Source organism: Drosophila nasuta, chromosome 3, assembly GCF_023558535.2.
Source record: "Drosophila nasuta strain 15112-1781.00 chromosome 3, ASM2355853v1, whole genome shotgun sequence".
Lineage (NCBI taxonomy): Eukaryota > Metazoa > Arthropoda > Insecta > Diptera > Drosophilidae > Drosophila > Drosophila nasuta.
This window is the reverse complement of record NC_083457.1, coordinates 40,826,094-40,843,682: the sequence shown is the minus strand read 5'-3', so window position 1 is coordinate 40,843,682 and position 17,589 is coordinate 40,826,094. Positions and strand designations below refer to the sequence as shown.

Here is a 17,589-nt window from a genome sequence, read left to right as displayed (position 1 = left end):
TGAATGTTTATAGCTTAGTTTGCTGCTCATAAAACGTTGCAAAGTTATTTTCGCTTCTTTATGTTAAAGAGTATTTGATGAGTCCATCAGTTTTATCAAGATTGCAAATATTTATTATATGATTTTTAAAAATAAGAAAAGTTTTGTATACATATATTGAGTATTTATTACGATGTTCCCATTTATATTGTCTTTTAAAACTGGAAAAGTCTTGTTTATTTAAATAAATATTTATTTTATTATTTTGTGTCTATTAAATGAAGAATTCCATATTTATTGTAGTTTCAAAGATAGAAGTTTCATGTTTTTATTATATATATTTTACTCTACTAACTTTATATTCTGAAAATTTCATAAAGATCTCTGAGAAAATTACCTTAAAAATGTCATTCAAATGATATGCAAATGTTGAGTTAGTTTGTCATTTAATTTTATGATTGTTGACATTAACATTTTAGTATTTGTCTATTATTTTTAAGATTCCACCTTGACATTCAGCTGAAATATAATTTGCAGCAACTTGTTTTGCATGCGGCATCTTTGAGAGTGAACAATAACATCAACTTTTATGTTTTATTCAATTTAAAATAAATGCTCTTATCAGTTTTATAGACAAACTTAGTTGCACAAAGTGCATGTCATAAAGGTATACTAGATACTTACACTTGCCATTGTTTCGTGCACAGTGCAACAAAAATGTGGCAACATACGGGAGCAACCCAGATACGTCTCTGCCCCAAACACACTCACACATTCTGAAGCCCTTAACCTTTCACATTTGCGTGTCCTCTGTCGCTACGAACGGCGTTCTCAGTTAGTTTGATTCAATTTTAACGCTATTTGTAGTACGGTTGCAATGTGCAGCATCCGCCTCAAACCCGCACCGGCTATCGCATGTGCCACCGACTGTGACAGGAAGTGCAAGGCGAGACGCGCAGCGCACTGCTATGACGAGTTGCGCTCTAAGTGCTTGGCCCATTAAAGTATGCAATCATTTTGCGGTTAGCAAAGGATACGAAGCTTCTTCTTCCCCTCTCTCTTTTTGCTTAAGTACTCAACTAATGTTGGTGCTACCAATCCTCACAGCAGCGCTGCCAACTTAATATTTGCTGTGCTCTGTGTGTGGTCTGATTTTAATGGCGCTGCCAACTCGCAACGCAGCTTGCTTTAATCTTTTTTTCATTCATAAACAAATTAGTGCCAAATTTTTGTGGTTCACAATTAAACAGCAAATGAAAATGAAAAGAAAACTCTGATAATTTCCCCCTTCTTCTTCTTCCCTCGAATACACCTAGAAATCTTTGCAGCCACCGCCTTTGTGGGAGCAGAGCGCATAAATAAATAAATAAACAAGCGTTTAATTGAACCGGAAATTATTTTTGTGTGGGCGTCGATTGGATCTCCATTGATGTGTGTGTGTCTATGTGTGTGTGTGTGTGTAATGCATGTGTGCGCTTCTTATTAGAATTTATTGTGCTCTAGTCGCAGTTATTGTTGTTGCTATTGCCATTTGCTTTCCGTTTTGGCGCTTCAACTTGTGTGCTTGTGCTTGTTTTTTGACGTAACTCGTAAAGGAATGCGAAGCGAGATAAACGAACGAAAGAGAAGGGCAATGAGAAAAGGGGTTGGGGGAGGCGTGCCAGCTGTGAGGATATATGACGCGCTAGTTGGCAAGCTCGCTTATTGGTTATACTCTGCATCCGTTGAGGAATATTAAAAAAAATGCCAAGGCAATTGGCTATGAAATTCGCATTACACTTCACGGCACAAAATATTTGGAAGAGAAACTATTTCTTAAAGTGTAATAGTTTCTTGTGCTTTTTAAGCAAGTTGGCAGCTCACTATTTCAATATAGTTGCACTTGAATTGCACTTTAAATTAATGGAGTGAAAGCGAACATTTTTGATTCCATTACAGTTTGAAAGAAATATTCACAGTGCTGTGATATACAAATATTAACAAAAGACAACTTAAATTTTACAATAAGTTGGCAGTCCACAAGTATCTTTTAGCCTTTTGGTTACTTTAATCTGAACTACAATTGATTGCCAATGTTTTTCCTCCTTTCTTTCGACAAACCAATATTGTTAACATAAGTATTTTTAAGCAAGTTGACAGCTCTTAACTGTCTTAAACCTATTCTTTAATAGTTAATACAATTCAATGTCTGATAAAATTTAATGCTTTACCTTTTCTCCACATTAAATATATTATATTTGATAACAATGTTATGTTAAAGTTTATTTTTTTAATATCCAAAAAAATTATCATTACATATAGTTGACTTCTTAAACAAGTTGGCAGTTCACAAATATAATGATTAAAGTTACTTTAAATTAAAGTGTCATTCAATGCATTTTATTTTCTTTTCGCGCTGCATTAATTATTATTTATTTGATATCAATTAATTGCCATAGGTTGTCTCTCTTTTTTTTTTGACGTACCAATCTTTTTGATGGCCCAGATAAGTTATCGGAATGGACTTTATTATTGCCGGCGAACGTTTCTATAATGAGATATGCAAATAGTTATCTACAATTGACTAATAGAATATTATTTTTTCCGTTTTTCTATTATTAGAGAATATAGAGTATTCCGAATTCGTAGTGCCAATTAGAAACTAGTCTATTTCTCTGCGGCTTTTCTATTAATATGCAACGTCGCATTTGCAAGTTTCTCGCTCTTTCTCTTTCTCACTCGCGCTTTGTCGCTCTGTGCGCTAAATTGCCGTTGAAGCTTGTTATATTGCATGTCTGCCGACGTCTATGTAAATGTATCTGTATCTGTGTCTGTATCTGTAGCTGGCATTGTGAATGTATCTGTATCTGTATCGAAGTGTGTGTGCGTGTTCGTTCTCTTTGCTGGGCTTCTATTTGAGTTTGCTCGGTTCGCATGCGGCATTTGACTTTGGCTACACAAACTTTTGCAACTTAATGTAGTCATTGCCTTAAATGGTTTACTCACTTGTTGAATTAAATATAATTTACAAGAATTTCTGCCGTTCTTTTGCAAACACGCAATCTTACGATGAATTACTCTTGCGCTGCGATTGCGATTGTGTTAACGATTTGATTGACAACAGCGAATTTTATTGAAATATCCAATTCCAAGAAGTTTGTCGTTTGCCTTAATAAATAACTGAATGCGTGGTGTTGATCTTCGAGTATTTATGTTTGCTCTGGCAGCATGAGTTTTTGCTTTGAAGAATTGGGGGCAGAGTTTTGGTATATTCTTTTGGTTTAAAAATGAGGTATATATTGTTCTATATTTTAACTAGTTTGATAAAAATATTTTAATATATAGTAAGTAGCTCTTTCAATACATACAATTATAATTAGAAGTTAGAAGTTATTAAAGAAATAATGTTGTATGGGAAAAATTGCATAATTCCATTCGGGTCATAGTTGCTTTGATTGACAATCTTGAATATTTTATAATCTATGGCATATTTTAAGTGTAAATAAAAATACCAAATATAGTTTACAGTACTATATATTCTAATATTTATGATAGTCGTTATATTTTCAAAATAGATGACATTTTGCACCAGTGTATTATAAATGTAATTTAATATACCATATACAGTTTTCGGTATATTATTATTTTTTTCTATAATAAATGACTTTTCTTACCAGTATGATATTAATATACCACATGTAGTGTTATGTGGTATATTTTAAATGTAAATCAATATACCAAATATAGTTGTTGGTATATTCTTATATTTAGCCGGTATATTTTTATTTTCACAATAAATGACATTTTTTTCCAGTGTATTATAAATGCAAAATAATATACCATATATAGTTTTCGGTATATTATTCTTTTTGTACAATAACTGACTTTTCCTAACAGTATGATATTAGTATACCACATATAGTGTTAGATGGTATATTTTAAATGTAAATCAATATACCAAATATAGATTTCGGCATATTCTAAAATGTTCTCAGTATATTATCAGATAAATGACTTATTTACAACAATTTGAGAATATAAACACTTCCTATAGATACTCTAAGTAATATTAAAACTGCATTTTAACCAGTCGAGATACTTTTTCCTCCAAGATACTATCACTGTAATACAGTGTTGCTTATTTACAGTATTTATTTGTCAATAATTACTTATTGAATTGTGTCAATAAATTATGTTTAGATCCGTTCGTGTTGTCTAGCTTGTTGAAGAGCTTAATTATATGCCCGAAAATTGTGTTGATGCGAGTGTCGATGGCAATCAGAGCGTGAGCTGAAGAAGACTCTTTTTATGGCGGGCAACACGAAAGCAGCGACAACAATTTTGCTTGTCACGCGATTATCAGAGCAGTGAAACATTGTTGTCTCCGTGTTAGCCACATCACGATAAGCCAGCTGAAATGCTGCTGCTCATTGTCCTGCCACACAAACACACATGCAATTTGCTATTCCCTTTTTAGTTGGTGGCAAATGTCGCGACTAAGCAGAGCATTGCGAGTGACGCTCGTCGAGTACTTTAAGAAGACGAGTCTCAATGGCTTCGGTCTGTTGTACTACAATCGGAGACGTCGCTATCAGCGTTTCTTCTGGTTCCTCTTCATTGCCGCTGGAATTTGCTCAGCGAGCTTTGTGGTCTTTGCCACATTGTTGCAATTCCTGGCGCGCCCAACAATCACAGCTTTGTCTACGCTGAGCGTGAGTCAGCAGGAGTTGCCTCTGCCACCGCTGACGATTTGCAGCAGAAACAAACTGAGTCGCCACAAGCTGCAGGCATACGCTGAGCAACTTGCCGCAAGGAGTGGCAACACAACAGCGTATTGGTTGCAAGAGTTGCAGCTGCTGGCGGGTTACTTTAGAGCCAACTCGGTGTCAGCTGAACCTGCCACCAGGTTGCAAGTTGCGTTGGCTGATAATTGGTCAGCGGATGTGCGTGCACAATTTTTGCAACTATCGCCGAGTTGTGCCTCTTTGTTGCTCAGTTGCCACATCGATGAAGTCGAGCACAATTGTTCAAGCCTCTTTCGCCTGACGCCCACCATCGAGGGCAACTGCTGCGTGTTGCAAGCCGGCAACATTACCACCGAGCATTTGCAGCTGCGTTTGAATGCGTCGCGCGACGATGACTTTTACCTGCCACATGTGGCACTTACGGCCGCATACAGCGTGCATTTGCCCGGCTGGTTGGGGCGTCTCCATGTGGCAGCTGGCGAATTCAAAGCGTTGCAAGTGCGGGCTTTGCGACTGCAGGCGGATGAACAGCTACGCAGCTATCCAGTTGCTGAGCGCGGCTGTCACTTTGCGGATGAGGCAGCTGAGCTGGTGCTGTGCTTGCCACAGTGTCGCCTCCGTGCGGTGCTTGCTGCCTGCCACTGTGCGCCCTTCTACTACAGCGTCGTGGGTCAACACAATTTCAGCTACTGCAACTTGACACACACGGCTTGCCTGCAACAGCTCGAGGGTGAGTGGGTGGGGAGGGGGGTAAAGTGTGTTCTTCGCTCTCTCTTCTTTCAAGGGGGGTCACTCATAAAGTTCTTGACAGCAGCCGTAGCGTCACGTTTCAAGGATATCTTACGGTCAGCACATATCCGGGGCTGACCATAAACTTCTTTTCATCTGGGCAGCTGTAATTGGCTTTCTGCTGCATCTGAGTTGACCTATAAAGGGTGCACTTACGTATGTGTGTGTGTGTGTGTGTGTGTGTGTGCTTTGGCTGGATACTCAAGGATATAATTGCCAGAGTCAGGTTTATTAGGCTTTGATTGTGTTTACTTTAAATTAGATTGAGCGCAGCTGCTGCTCCGCTGACTGCGAAAGCCATAAAAACTGCATTTAATTAGTCTAATGGCCAAGTTAAGTTTTCATTTGCGTATTTATTTTATTAATGAGAAAGCTATTCCAGTGAATGGCTTTTTATGATTTAAATCCGCATTTTATTTAACACTAGGAAAAAGGACAGATTTATATTTAGATTGAGAGAGATGCAGTGATAAAAATTAGATTTAATTTGAGTGATTGGGACTTTAAACCTTTTTTTTTTGCAATTTATTTAATTACAAGTTTCCATTTATGATTTAAATGCCCGTTTTATTTAACAACAAAATATAGGGCAGATTTAATTTTAGATTAAGGGAGAAATTCAGCAATAAAAACTACATTTAATTTGAGTGACTGGGACTTTAAACCTTTTTATTTGCAAGTTATTTAATTACAAGCTTTTGTTTATGATTTAAATCCCCATTTTATTTAAGATTATAAAAAAGAACTGATTTAGTTATAGATTTGGAGAGATGCAGCGATATAAACTATATTTAATTAACAATCTGGGGAACTAACGATTTCATTTTCCTTTTTTGTCAATTAATTTAAGATTTCAATTTTAATTCTATTGACATCGAGAACAAAGAAAAGATGCAGCAATAAAAACTACATTTAGTTAGAGTCAATCGCACTACTCTTTTCATTTGAAATTTATTTAATTATAAACTTTTATTTGCAATTGAAATTTGCATTTTGTTTAAGACGGGAACAAAGAACCGAATAATAATTAGATTCAGAGATTTAGCATAAATATAAACTAAATTAAACTATCATGATGAGGATTTCCGTTTGCCACTTTTGTCAATTATAAAAAAAAAACTATTTCAGAGAATTGTGTTTAATTTGAATTTTAATTTTAAGACAGCAATAAAGCAAGCTGCGCCTTAGTTTCTTGAATTTAACTTCTCAAAAAACATTAAAGATGGTTTTATGGTATCTTTAGTTTATGTTTTTCAAGTCACCCTTAATGTTTCTGTAAAAAAGAGTTTCTTAAGCATTGTTTGACTTGTCCTATAAACTTTTAAAGACTTGAAAAAGGGAAAACAATAATAATTATAATTTATTTATTACTTTAATTTTTCATTTAATTATTTATTAATTTAATGTAATAATATAGCAACCTATGTAGAATTATTTGTTTCTCTAATTATGAGAAAATAATCATTTTATAGTTTATAAATAATATCGAATAAGCAAATTACTTATTAATATTGATTCATTTCCATTTTTTGATAATACTGAAAAGGAGAAAAAGTTTTAAGAATTATTTCCATTTACAATTTGAGTAGTTTTTTCCCATTTAACTTTCTTCAAATGAAAGTATTTACAATAGCCAAATTTTGTGCTTTTTTGCAATGCTGTAAAATGTAATTAAGTTGCTTTCTTTTGGCTATTCTTCGCCACAAATTGAGCTATAAAGTGTATTACCCTACGGCGGGGATAAACAAGGAGTTCCCACATTGAGATTATCAGCAGTAAATGAGCCAAGATGATCCAGGCACAGACTCAGGCACAGGCATAGGAACAACTTCAATGTCCCACTTGGGAGGCAATCTGTGGTCCTTTTAAATGAGATTCTTTTGTCACACACACACGCAGCCAACTGGTCGCCCTGGAGCTGTGTCCACTGTCTGCCCGCATGCAACGATTGGCGCTACGAGTTGCGCCAAAGTCTGTTGGGGCATGTGCAGCCGCTGGAGACAAAATTGAGCATACGCCATGGTGGACAGCGTGTGCCATTGTATAGCCAGGATGGTCTCTATCATTGGTATGAGTTGCTCTGTGAGTTGTGCATAATTGGATTTGAGTTCGAATCGAGTTTTAATTATGTTTATGTGATTGCGATTGTTTCTCTCCTTCTCGCTCTCTCTTTAGCTAATGTCGGAGGCGTTTTGAGTGTTTGCATTGGCTGCTCGTTTATCAGCGGCTTTGAGATTGTTTACTTTATGGTATTTCGACTGTGGCAAAATTGGCGCCATTAAGCGATGGGCAGATGGATGGGAGGAAGATACATATAATAAATATTGCGCATACGCCATATGTGACAGCAAATGAAATTAGTTTTGATTTATTTGGTCGGACATACGCCTAAGTCGTTCGTCAACAGCTTGAGGCACAATGTATCCATCTAAACATTTATCTTCATAGCAGCCACGCCCCAACTGGGACAGGGGCGAGAGGCGGGGGCAAACTACTTGAAGCTTGTGTTTGAGAGAACAAACACGAAAAAAAAAACAGCACATCATTTACTTGAGCGTCAGCAATTGATGAGAAAGTGAGTGCAAAGAAAAAACAAATAGATTGAAAGATATTTTCATCTAGTTTCACATGGCGATCATTAAGTTTGCAGCTGCAAAAGGTCACCTGATGACCTCCACCCACTAACGTACATACATAAATACATCAGCTTGCCTTTTGCCTTGCATTAAATTGAAATGAAAGAGATATGTGTGTCAGGTTAAGCACACAAAATCGATAGCTTCTTGTATTCTCAGGTGGATTAGTGACCCATGAATGCTTGATTTCTGTGTACCATTGCCTTCCAGGAACTGCATTTCAGTGCTGCGGTCTCCAAGGAATTCGAGTTATGGTAGTTTGTAGCAGTTGCAAAGTGCTAAATGGCCAGCTGAAATATGCTGCGGCGGACACGAACAAAAATATGTTTACGTTAGCTTGGCTATTCAAAAGAATTTTATGGAACAAAAGATGGAAAAAGTGTGCATAATTCAAGAGAAAAACTTTTGCATTTAAATTAAGAAATTGTAAAGAATTTTTCTTAGTAATTGAACAACTTGAATGTTTTAATGAAGAAATTAGATGAAATGAATAAATATTTATATAGATATTGAATAAATTTTTCAAAAAAATTATTAAAATATAATAAAGAATTCATCTTTTTAAGAAAGACCTCTAATGTCATTAAAGAACAATTCATGTTTCCCAAAAGAATTATTTGAAATACTGTTTTATATTATTTACGAATATTAATGTATAATAATATTTATTAAATGAAACTTAACCAAAATATTTATTAAGCGAATTTTAATCAAAATTATTTTATATTATCTACACACAACGTATTCAACAGCTTTTTTAAATATTCAGACTGCTCTTGAATATTAACCTTGTTATATTGATTTTTTTTTAACCACAAAATAGTGTCAATAATTAATTGTTGTTTTCATTTTCTCTCATTGCAGGTGAGTTTTCTCATGACTTTCAAGTGCATTCAAAGTTTTTTCATTGTGTGGGTAAGTTGAACGAACATGTACAATTTGAATACTTAACAGCAACTGTTAAAGCGCTGTTAACTAACAGCTCAGGTAGCTTTCTATCGAGGAGCTTTCGTCACAGGGTGTATATGTGTACTAAAAGCTTTCAAAAGCTCACCACCAAGTTTCTCACATAAGAAATGTGTTTTATTCGAAAACTTTTTTTGTGTGTGTGTGGATATTTATAATCAATTTAATGTCAAGCGCGTGCTTTTCGATGTCGAGGTACTTAAGCTTGTCATATAAGCAATATGTACATATATCACGTATAATGTGGCAGCCACATACACGCATCAGAGCCAACTCATTGTGTGCCACAGAATTGCAATCTAAGCAACTCCCATTCTCTCTTAATGGGCAAATGGGTAAATAATGCTGCTCTTCACTCAGCAGCTTAGCTTCCAACGATTTGAACAATGCTAACGTCTCCATTAATTTTAAAACCGCCAACTTATCAGGCACCGCACCGTCATGGTCCTAAGTGATTTCTTCTCCTTGATTTAGCGTCGCAGCTTAAGCACATGTGCGAGGGGTGTTTAAATGATACATACATATATCTTAATAATTTAATATTCTTATTGTAATCGAAGGGAATGACAATAAAATGCTGGTGCAGTCAGGTCTTAGAATTTTTATTGAAAATCTGTTTATTGTGTGCTCTATGGTATATTTTCAACGTAACAGTATACTAAACATTGTGTTTTTATACCCGCTACCCATAGGGTAGAAGGGTATTATAACTTTGTGCCGGCAGGAAATGTATGTAACAGGTAGAAGGAGGCATCTCCGACCCTATAAAGTATATATATTCTTGATCAGCATCAATAGCCGAGACGATCTAGCCATGTCCGTCTGTCCGTCTGTGTGTCTGTGTGTCTGTGTGTCTGTATGTCTGTGTGTCTGTCCGTCTGTCCGTATGAAACACTGGATCTCAGAGACTATAAGAGATAGAGCTATAATTTTTTTTCGACAGCATTTGTTATGTTTGCACGCAGATCAAGTTTGTTTCAAATTTTTGCCACGCCCACTTCCGCCCCCGCAAATCAAAAAAATCGAATAACAAGTGTAATTTTAAAGCTAGAGCTGCGAATTTTGGTATATACAATAATTACTGTAGTAGTTATGATTCCTGAAAATTTGGTTGCGATCAGATAAAAATTGTCGAAGTTATTTAGGAAATACTTTTGTATGGGAAAAACGCCTACTTACTAGGGGTCTTAGTTACTTTGGCTGACAATCTGGTATATTGAGCCGTCTATGGTATATTTTGAATGCGGTACTATATTGATATACCAAACATATCATTTGGTATATTTTTAGTATTTTTTAAAAGTATTTTCGGTATATTTTCAAAATGATACCGCAATATTTTGCCTTTATTAAAAATGGGTAGCGGGTATCTCACAGTCGAGCACACTCGACTGTAACTTTCTTACTTGTTCTGTATAATTCGGTATATTTTGAAAATAATACCGAAATGAATTGATTTTATTAAAAAGAGAATAGAGAATTTCTTAAGTCGATCACACTGGATTGTATCTATCTTATTTGTTTTCTATATTTATTCGCAAATATTTATAAAGATTTGAAATATATTTATTAAATTTCCATTTAACACTATTAACTGTAAAAAAACTAGGAATAGCGAAAATATACTTTGGCACAAATTATTTTAAAATAATATATAATTTAAAGAAGACGTATTTTTCTTTCTCATCTCTACTTATTTTTGCTTGATTTTTTCACCAATGACAATGGCAAAGTATTTGCTGTCTAGATTATGTATCTGTCAATTTGGTCTGCAAATTTAATGATGCATAATTGAAAGTCATTGGTAAAATCTTTTCACTGAATGCGCAACAGGCCGTTAGATTGTCTTCAAAGTCTAGACAGAGGGCATCCGATGAAATGTAAGCAGCTATATTAATTTAGAATTTCATGCAGATAAACAGCCCCCGTAATTTAGGCTATTTATGTGCTGTGGCATTTAGGTTTGATATAGGCACATTCTCAGCTGAGGGAAGGAAGGCAGAAAAGCACAACAGAGCAAGGACTTTGTGGCTATGGATATTTATAAGTATGTATGCCCTTCACCTTGCCACACGCACACACACACACACACACACACAGAGAGTTGTGCAACGTGTATGCGAGTATACATAAATAACATAGTTGGGGCCAACAGCATTTTTGGTTGACTTTAATCAAAGTCATTCCGGCGGCAGTAACATTATTGTCAGCCTCGAACGCATATTGAGCTGAGGACTCTCGAAGCCATAACCTGAAGTGGATTTTAAGGGGGATGGAGGGCTGCTTGCTAATTCGTAGAGCGCACACAATTTTGTGATCCTGAAGGACGTCAAAAACGCACATGAGATGACACGTGCACAGGATGCGTGCACACAGGACGAACTTGCAACGCAACATCAGTTGAGCTTCCTTTCCTCTCTCCCCACTTTTTCTCCCTCTCTCGTAACTCATTTGCATAATTCTAATATGGCATTTTTGGCCTCCAGTCGTCGTCGCTCCAAGCTCTCCGCTGTGGCCAGCAAGGATACTTTCCCACACACAGTTGAATGCGATTTGCATAAATAAAATTGTAGTGTCCTTTTTTTTTTGTCCCTGTCCTGTCCTGCGCTGCTGTCGTTGTCGTTGACTGTCAACCTAAATTACGGCCATTTGATTTCGGCAATTACAACGCATTTTTGTGCAACAATTTGTCCTTTGTCCATGTCCATGTCCTGTCTCATCAGCTGTCTCCCTTCTCTCTCACTCGATTGTTTTACTTGATTTATCGTCGCCTGCTTTTTTTTTGGTTGTTGCTTTTTCCTTGAGAGAATTTCAATTTCAGAGTCAGCTGCTGCTGCTGCTGTTGTTACGACATTGGCAGCCATTTGGGGCCAAGTTAATTATTCGTTTGTCCTTGACGCCCAAATGACAAAATGCCAAAATAACAATTGCCTGCACTAACTGATGATTTATCAGTTGTCAATTTCTATATCGTGGCTATAAAGCATTTCTTTCTTTTTGGCAGGTATTCTCCACAGATTTTTCTCTGTCGCTGTTTCAGTTTCTGTTTTGCATTGCACAACTGAAAATGATAATCATTTGTTTTCGTTAGCTGCTGCCAAAAAGCGAAGGGAAAAAGAAATGAAGCAGACCAGACAGAAACCAAAACCAAATCTAAAGCCAAAACCAAATCCAAAACCCAAGCACAACGTGCTGAGGCAACAGTGGCAACCAACAAACAGCAACAACAAGCCGCAGTTGTGGCAGACAGCATCAGCTCATAAAAATGAATTACTCACCGAGTTCAGAGAGGTGAAGGCGAGGGGAAGCTGCTTCAGACTGCAAGCTTGGCTAATTTGTTTATGGCGTGGTATTTTTGTTTTTTTTTGGCTTCGACTAACTGTTCATGCAACTGAATACATAATTTATAGACATTTTTTCTGTTTCTCTCTCTTGCCGAGAGCAGCCAAAGAACATTTCCATGTTAACCTTCACTAAGGAAAGCGATTTGCACGAATTACGGCCATAAAAAGTTGCGTTAATGCCAAATAAACAATTTTGTTGTTGTTTTTTGTTTTGTAAAAATTACGATGATTTCTCAGTTTTGTTTTTTGCTCGGTTTGCTCTGGTCTAATTTCATTAATTCTTACTTACATTTAATGCAGCCATTTAGCATCGCTTTTGTTGCCGATTAATCAGCGTAGGCGTTGCGAAACTACATTCAATTTAACTTTTAACGAACTTTGTGCTCTGCAGTTTATTTCCTTCACTTATTTAATTAATGAAATGAATGATTAATACATTTTTTTTTATATAAATTCCATACAACTTTTAGTTTATAGTATTTGTTGTAGTTTGTACTTACTTGCATACTTACTGTGCTCTTTCTAAACTGTGAAGTTCAAATTATTTACTTTGCATTCAATGACAATGGCATGGGGTGGAGTAATAGCGTTCTAGTGGTATATTTAAATTAAGTGGTATATCAATATACTAAATATGGCTTTTGGCATATTTTGATATTTTCACAATATTAATTGTGTATATATTATTGTTCTACTGATATATTTTATACATTATAATATAGTTTTTGATATGTTTTGGTATTTTGCGCAAAATTGCGTATATATCGGTTTCATGAATAATCCGGTTGGACAATGTTTTGCTTTCATTGGAAATGAGTGCCGGGTATCTCACATTCGAGTTGGGGTACTAACAGCTTAATAAAATTTAATTATTATAGTGCTTTTCTTTTTCAGTTTGATTCAATTTGTCAGGCATTATTTTAAAATTGTAATTTTGTTTGTATTTCATTATACGCGCTACCCATAGGGTAGAAGGGTATTATAACTTTGTGCCGGCAGGAAACGTATGTAACAGGTAGAAGGAGGCATCTCCGACCCTATAAAGTATTCTATTGATCAGCGTCAACAGCCGAGACGATCTAGCCATGTCCGTCTGTGTGTCTGTGTGTCTGTCCGTCCGTCCGTATGAAACACTGGATCTCAAAGACTATAAGAGATAGAGCTATAATTTTTTTTCGACAGCATTTGTTATGTTTGCACGCAGATCAAGTTTGTTGCAAATTTTTGCCACGCCCCCGCAAATCAAAAAAATCGAATAACAAGCGTAATTTTAAAGCTAGAGTTACGAATTTTAGTATATACAATAACAATTATAGTAGTTATGATTACTGAAAATTTGGTTGCGATCATATAAAAATTGTCGAAGTTATTAAAGAAATACTTTTGTATGGGGTCTTAGTTGCTTTGGCCGACAATCTGGTACATTGTGCCGTCTGTGGTATATTTTGAATGGTGTACTATATCGATATACCAAACATACCATTTGGTATATTTTTAGTATTTTTTTTAGTATTTTCGATATATTTTGAAAATAATACCGCATTTTTTTGCCTTTACCAAAAATGAGTAGCGGGTATCTCACAGTCGAGCACACTCGACTGTAACTTTCTTTCTTGTTTTATATTACAATCATGTCCCAAATTTGTTTATTTATTTGCTATAATATTTGCTTACCTTTAAATTCTATTATTAGCTTATGTGATTTAAAAATCCCATACAAGCTTTCCTTTTTTTTTTGTCACCTCGCTAATTCCAACACACACCTTCATGGTCAGTTTATTTCCTTTGTGTTGTCCTTGTCGCCACACAGCTTCGGCATGCAATGACTCCCAATTGTCACATTGCTACCGCAAATATTAATGTTCTCTTTTTTTCTCTTGGTGATTGTTTGCTTTGCTACGTTTGCTTTTCATTGCTGTGCTCCATGGTCGCATTAATGCGAATCTGTTGGCTCTTCTCTGTGTGTGTCCTTGCAGATTCTTTAAAATATTATTTGCTGATATCTGTAATTTAATTAAATGTGTTCAGGTTTTTAGATCCTGAAGCAGCTTTTGCGATAATCTTGTTTTCATCAGACATGTTTTTTTGTGCATTTTTTTTAACATTTAAATTTAGAAATGTACGAGTGAGTATATGGATTTGTTTCGAAGAATAATCGGGGCTTATGTGGGCTCCAGTCATTTGTTGTTTTTGCTTGTTTCACTTGCTTTTCGCATTGTCCATTGTGTAAGTCTCGAGTCTTATGCAAATGCTGTTCAAGTTTCTGGTAGTCAATCAAAGTCGACGACGTCCTGCATCTCCCTTCAGCTCCTCTTCCTCAATCCTAACTCGATGTACATCATAATCGTGTTCGTCTCCTTCGCTGACAGCGTCGTCATCTTCATCATCATCATCGTCATCATCATTATCGCTGTCAGCATTGTGTTTTAAAACGGTTTTATTTATGCAACGACATGTTTCAAGTGAGCTCCTCAAGCTGTTTTCCTAACCGAATTTCGCATGCAAATTTGCACGTGGGCTTCTTCGTTCCTCGGCCATGGCAACCGAAGAGAGGACAGTGCAGGGCCATAGATTGGTAGAGGATTCTGAAAGAGAGAGAGAGAGAGAGAGAGAGAGAGGGGAGGAACACGTGTTCAGAACTGAAAACTGATTCGTTGCGGCGGCTGCTGTTTCAGTTGCCATTGCAAAGGGGCATCATCATTGCCGCCTGCATTTAATTATTAAAATTTAATTTAGTCAATTTACTTCTCGCCATATTCTTTCTCTCTTTACATTGCTTTCTTCTTGTGTGCGCCTTTGTACACACACACACACACAGTTCTTTTTATTGGCCACCTTTTGGACTTGGGCTCATGAATATTACAAATGCCCGCATAAAAACTACTTTGAATACGGCTTAAGCTACAATTTTGTCTTCTCTCTCTCTTTTCAATACCCTCGAATCTTAAAAGTTTCATGAGCAAGAGATCTTTTTGTTGTGATAAAAATATAGAAATTTATATTTTATGTTCATTTCAATATTATCATAAAGTTATTTCTTAAAAAAACTAAATTTAATCAAAATACCAAATGTTAGATTGGTATATTTTAGTATTTTTTGTTCCTAAGATATACCAAATTTTATATAATTTTTATTTAAGTTTATTGCTTTATCATAAAGCTATTCACTAAATAAAAACACTTTATTTAATAAAAATACAAAATATTAGAGTGATATATTTCAATTTTTTTATTCCTAATGATTTATTGATATTTCAAGAAAATACCAAATCTATATATGTATATAAAAGAAAGTCTATAAAGTTTTATTGATTTACCTTTGAAATTAACCCTGTAACAATATTCTTCCAAAATGCGAATTAAAAACTTTTCTTAAACACATATCTTTCTATTCTACTAAACAAGATGTTCAATTAATCTCTGACACATAATTTCACCATCTTGTCCAATTTCCAATAAATTTTATATTATCCTAGTCCCAAGGAAACAACACTTTATCAAGGGCATCGTCTCGTTGAGTAATATTGCCTTGGAATTTCAACTTTTCTCTACTTTTTTGTTGTCCATTTCGATGAGTTTTTCTTTGGCGTTGCCTTTGGCTGCTGTTTCGTTTTGCTGTGTGTTGCCGCCTTTTTGGGGCAACCTGTTAGCTCCATAAAAAGCATCAAAGTTATGACCAGGAATTATCATCAACATGCTAAATAGTTTGTTGTTCTTATTATCATTTGTGCTCCTTGTTGTTGTTCGTTATGTTGTTGTTGCTGTTGTTGTTGTGTTGCTGCTGCTGCTTGTAGCTGTTTTGCGCTCTTTGGCATTAATTTTTTATCACTTGCGTCACTCGCATTTTTAATGACGCCCAACACACAAACTTTGTAAACTTAAGAGTAAAGTCAAAGAGCAAGAGAGCGATGTAGTGTTTCAATGTGTGTGGGGGTGTAAAAGCTCTTAACACGTGCGCGTCGTCATATAATGAGTGAAGCGTGTCAGCGAGAGTGAGCAAGCAACAATGTGAACGTACAGAAGAGATAGAGCGAGCGAGAGCAAACGAGGTAGAGAGCAGCGAGCGCATCAATTCAAGTTCAAGTAAAAACATTGAAAAGCAAGTTCAGCTTCAAGGCGGAGGCTGCTCACACACACAAACACTCACACACACATGCACTTGCACAAGCTGGGAGACAAACACGTGCTGCTGCTGCTGCTGTTCTCTTTGCTCGCTATCTCGCTCTCGCTCTCTCTTTGAAGAGCTGCCCACTCCCTCTTTTTGCTGTTGCCTGTGATTATGTAAGCAATTCGTTTTTTGTTTTTTTTTTTTTGTTTTGCGGTTGCTCGTTTTGTTGTTTTTATTTTGGTTTCTTGTTTTTTGGTTTTTATTTTTGTTTCTCGCGTTTTTGTTTATTTTCTTCGCTATTTTGTCCTTTTGTTTTGTTATTGTTGCTGTTGCTTTTTGCGGCAAAATTTTCAATTGCATTGCTGGCGTCGCGGCGTTGTTGTTTTGTATCTTTGTGGTATTTATTTTTCATTTGCCTTGGAATTTTAAGCCCGCGGTCATCCCTTTTTGCTCTGCTTCCTGTTGTTGTTGTTGTCCTCGTGCCTCGTTGTTGTTGTTGTTGTTACTACTGTTGTTGTTGTTGTCTGTGGTCTGTTGCTGTCTATCTGTTGTGATGCGGGGCGCTGGCTGCCTTTGTTTGCCATCGCTTTTGGCTTGTCAATGGCACAACAACGGAACGGAAGGACGCCATTTCTTCTCCGGCATTTTGGATGGCTGCTCTCCACACACACACACACACATATTTCCACTCTCAGTTTCAGTTGTTGTTGTTCTACTATTTGCTGTCGTTGTTACTGTTGCTTTTGCTGTGGGCAACCTCATAAACTGTATGTGGCAACATGTATCTGTATTCCATATTTCTGTTACATTTCGTATTTGTATTCGTCTTCTTTTTGTATTTGTATTTTATGCATATTTCACATTATTTTCTGCTCTTATTGTGTGTGGCGCTCAAATTCATTTGACCCTCAAGGTCCTTTGGCACACGCCCTTCCTGCTGGCCGCCTCTTGGGCCCATCCAGCGGCCTTCAGCAGCAACACCGAACTTGCCTTGCCAACTCGAAAATGTGCGGAATAATCTTAATTTTGATTAGCCTCTGGCT

At 36.2% G+C, this 17,589-nt stretch overlaps 2 protein-coding genes across 10 annotated transcripts in view; both read left to right on the top strand.

Annotated features, from left to right (window-relative positions):
* LOC132792521 (phosphatase and actin regulator 4) overlaps positions 1 to 17,589 on the top strand; it is a 138,200-nt gene that overhangs the window by 74,346 nt on the left and 46,265 nt on the right. The window lies entirely within an intron of this gene.
* Positions 4,446 to 7,774, top strand: LOC132792747 (pickpocket protein 11). The gene is made up of 3 exons (XM_060802205.1): positions 4,446 to 5,433; positions 7,392 to 7,574; positions 7,668 to 7,774. Exons 1-3 carry the CDS (start codon positions 4,446 to 4,448, stop codon positions 7,772 to 7,774), a joined length of 1,278 nt encoding a protein of 425 aa, XP_060658188.1.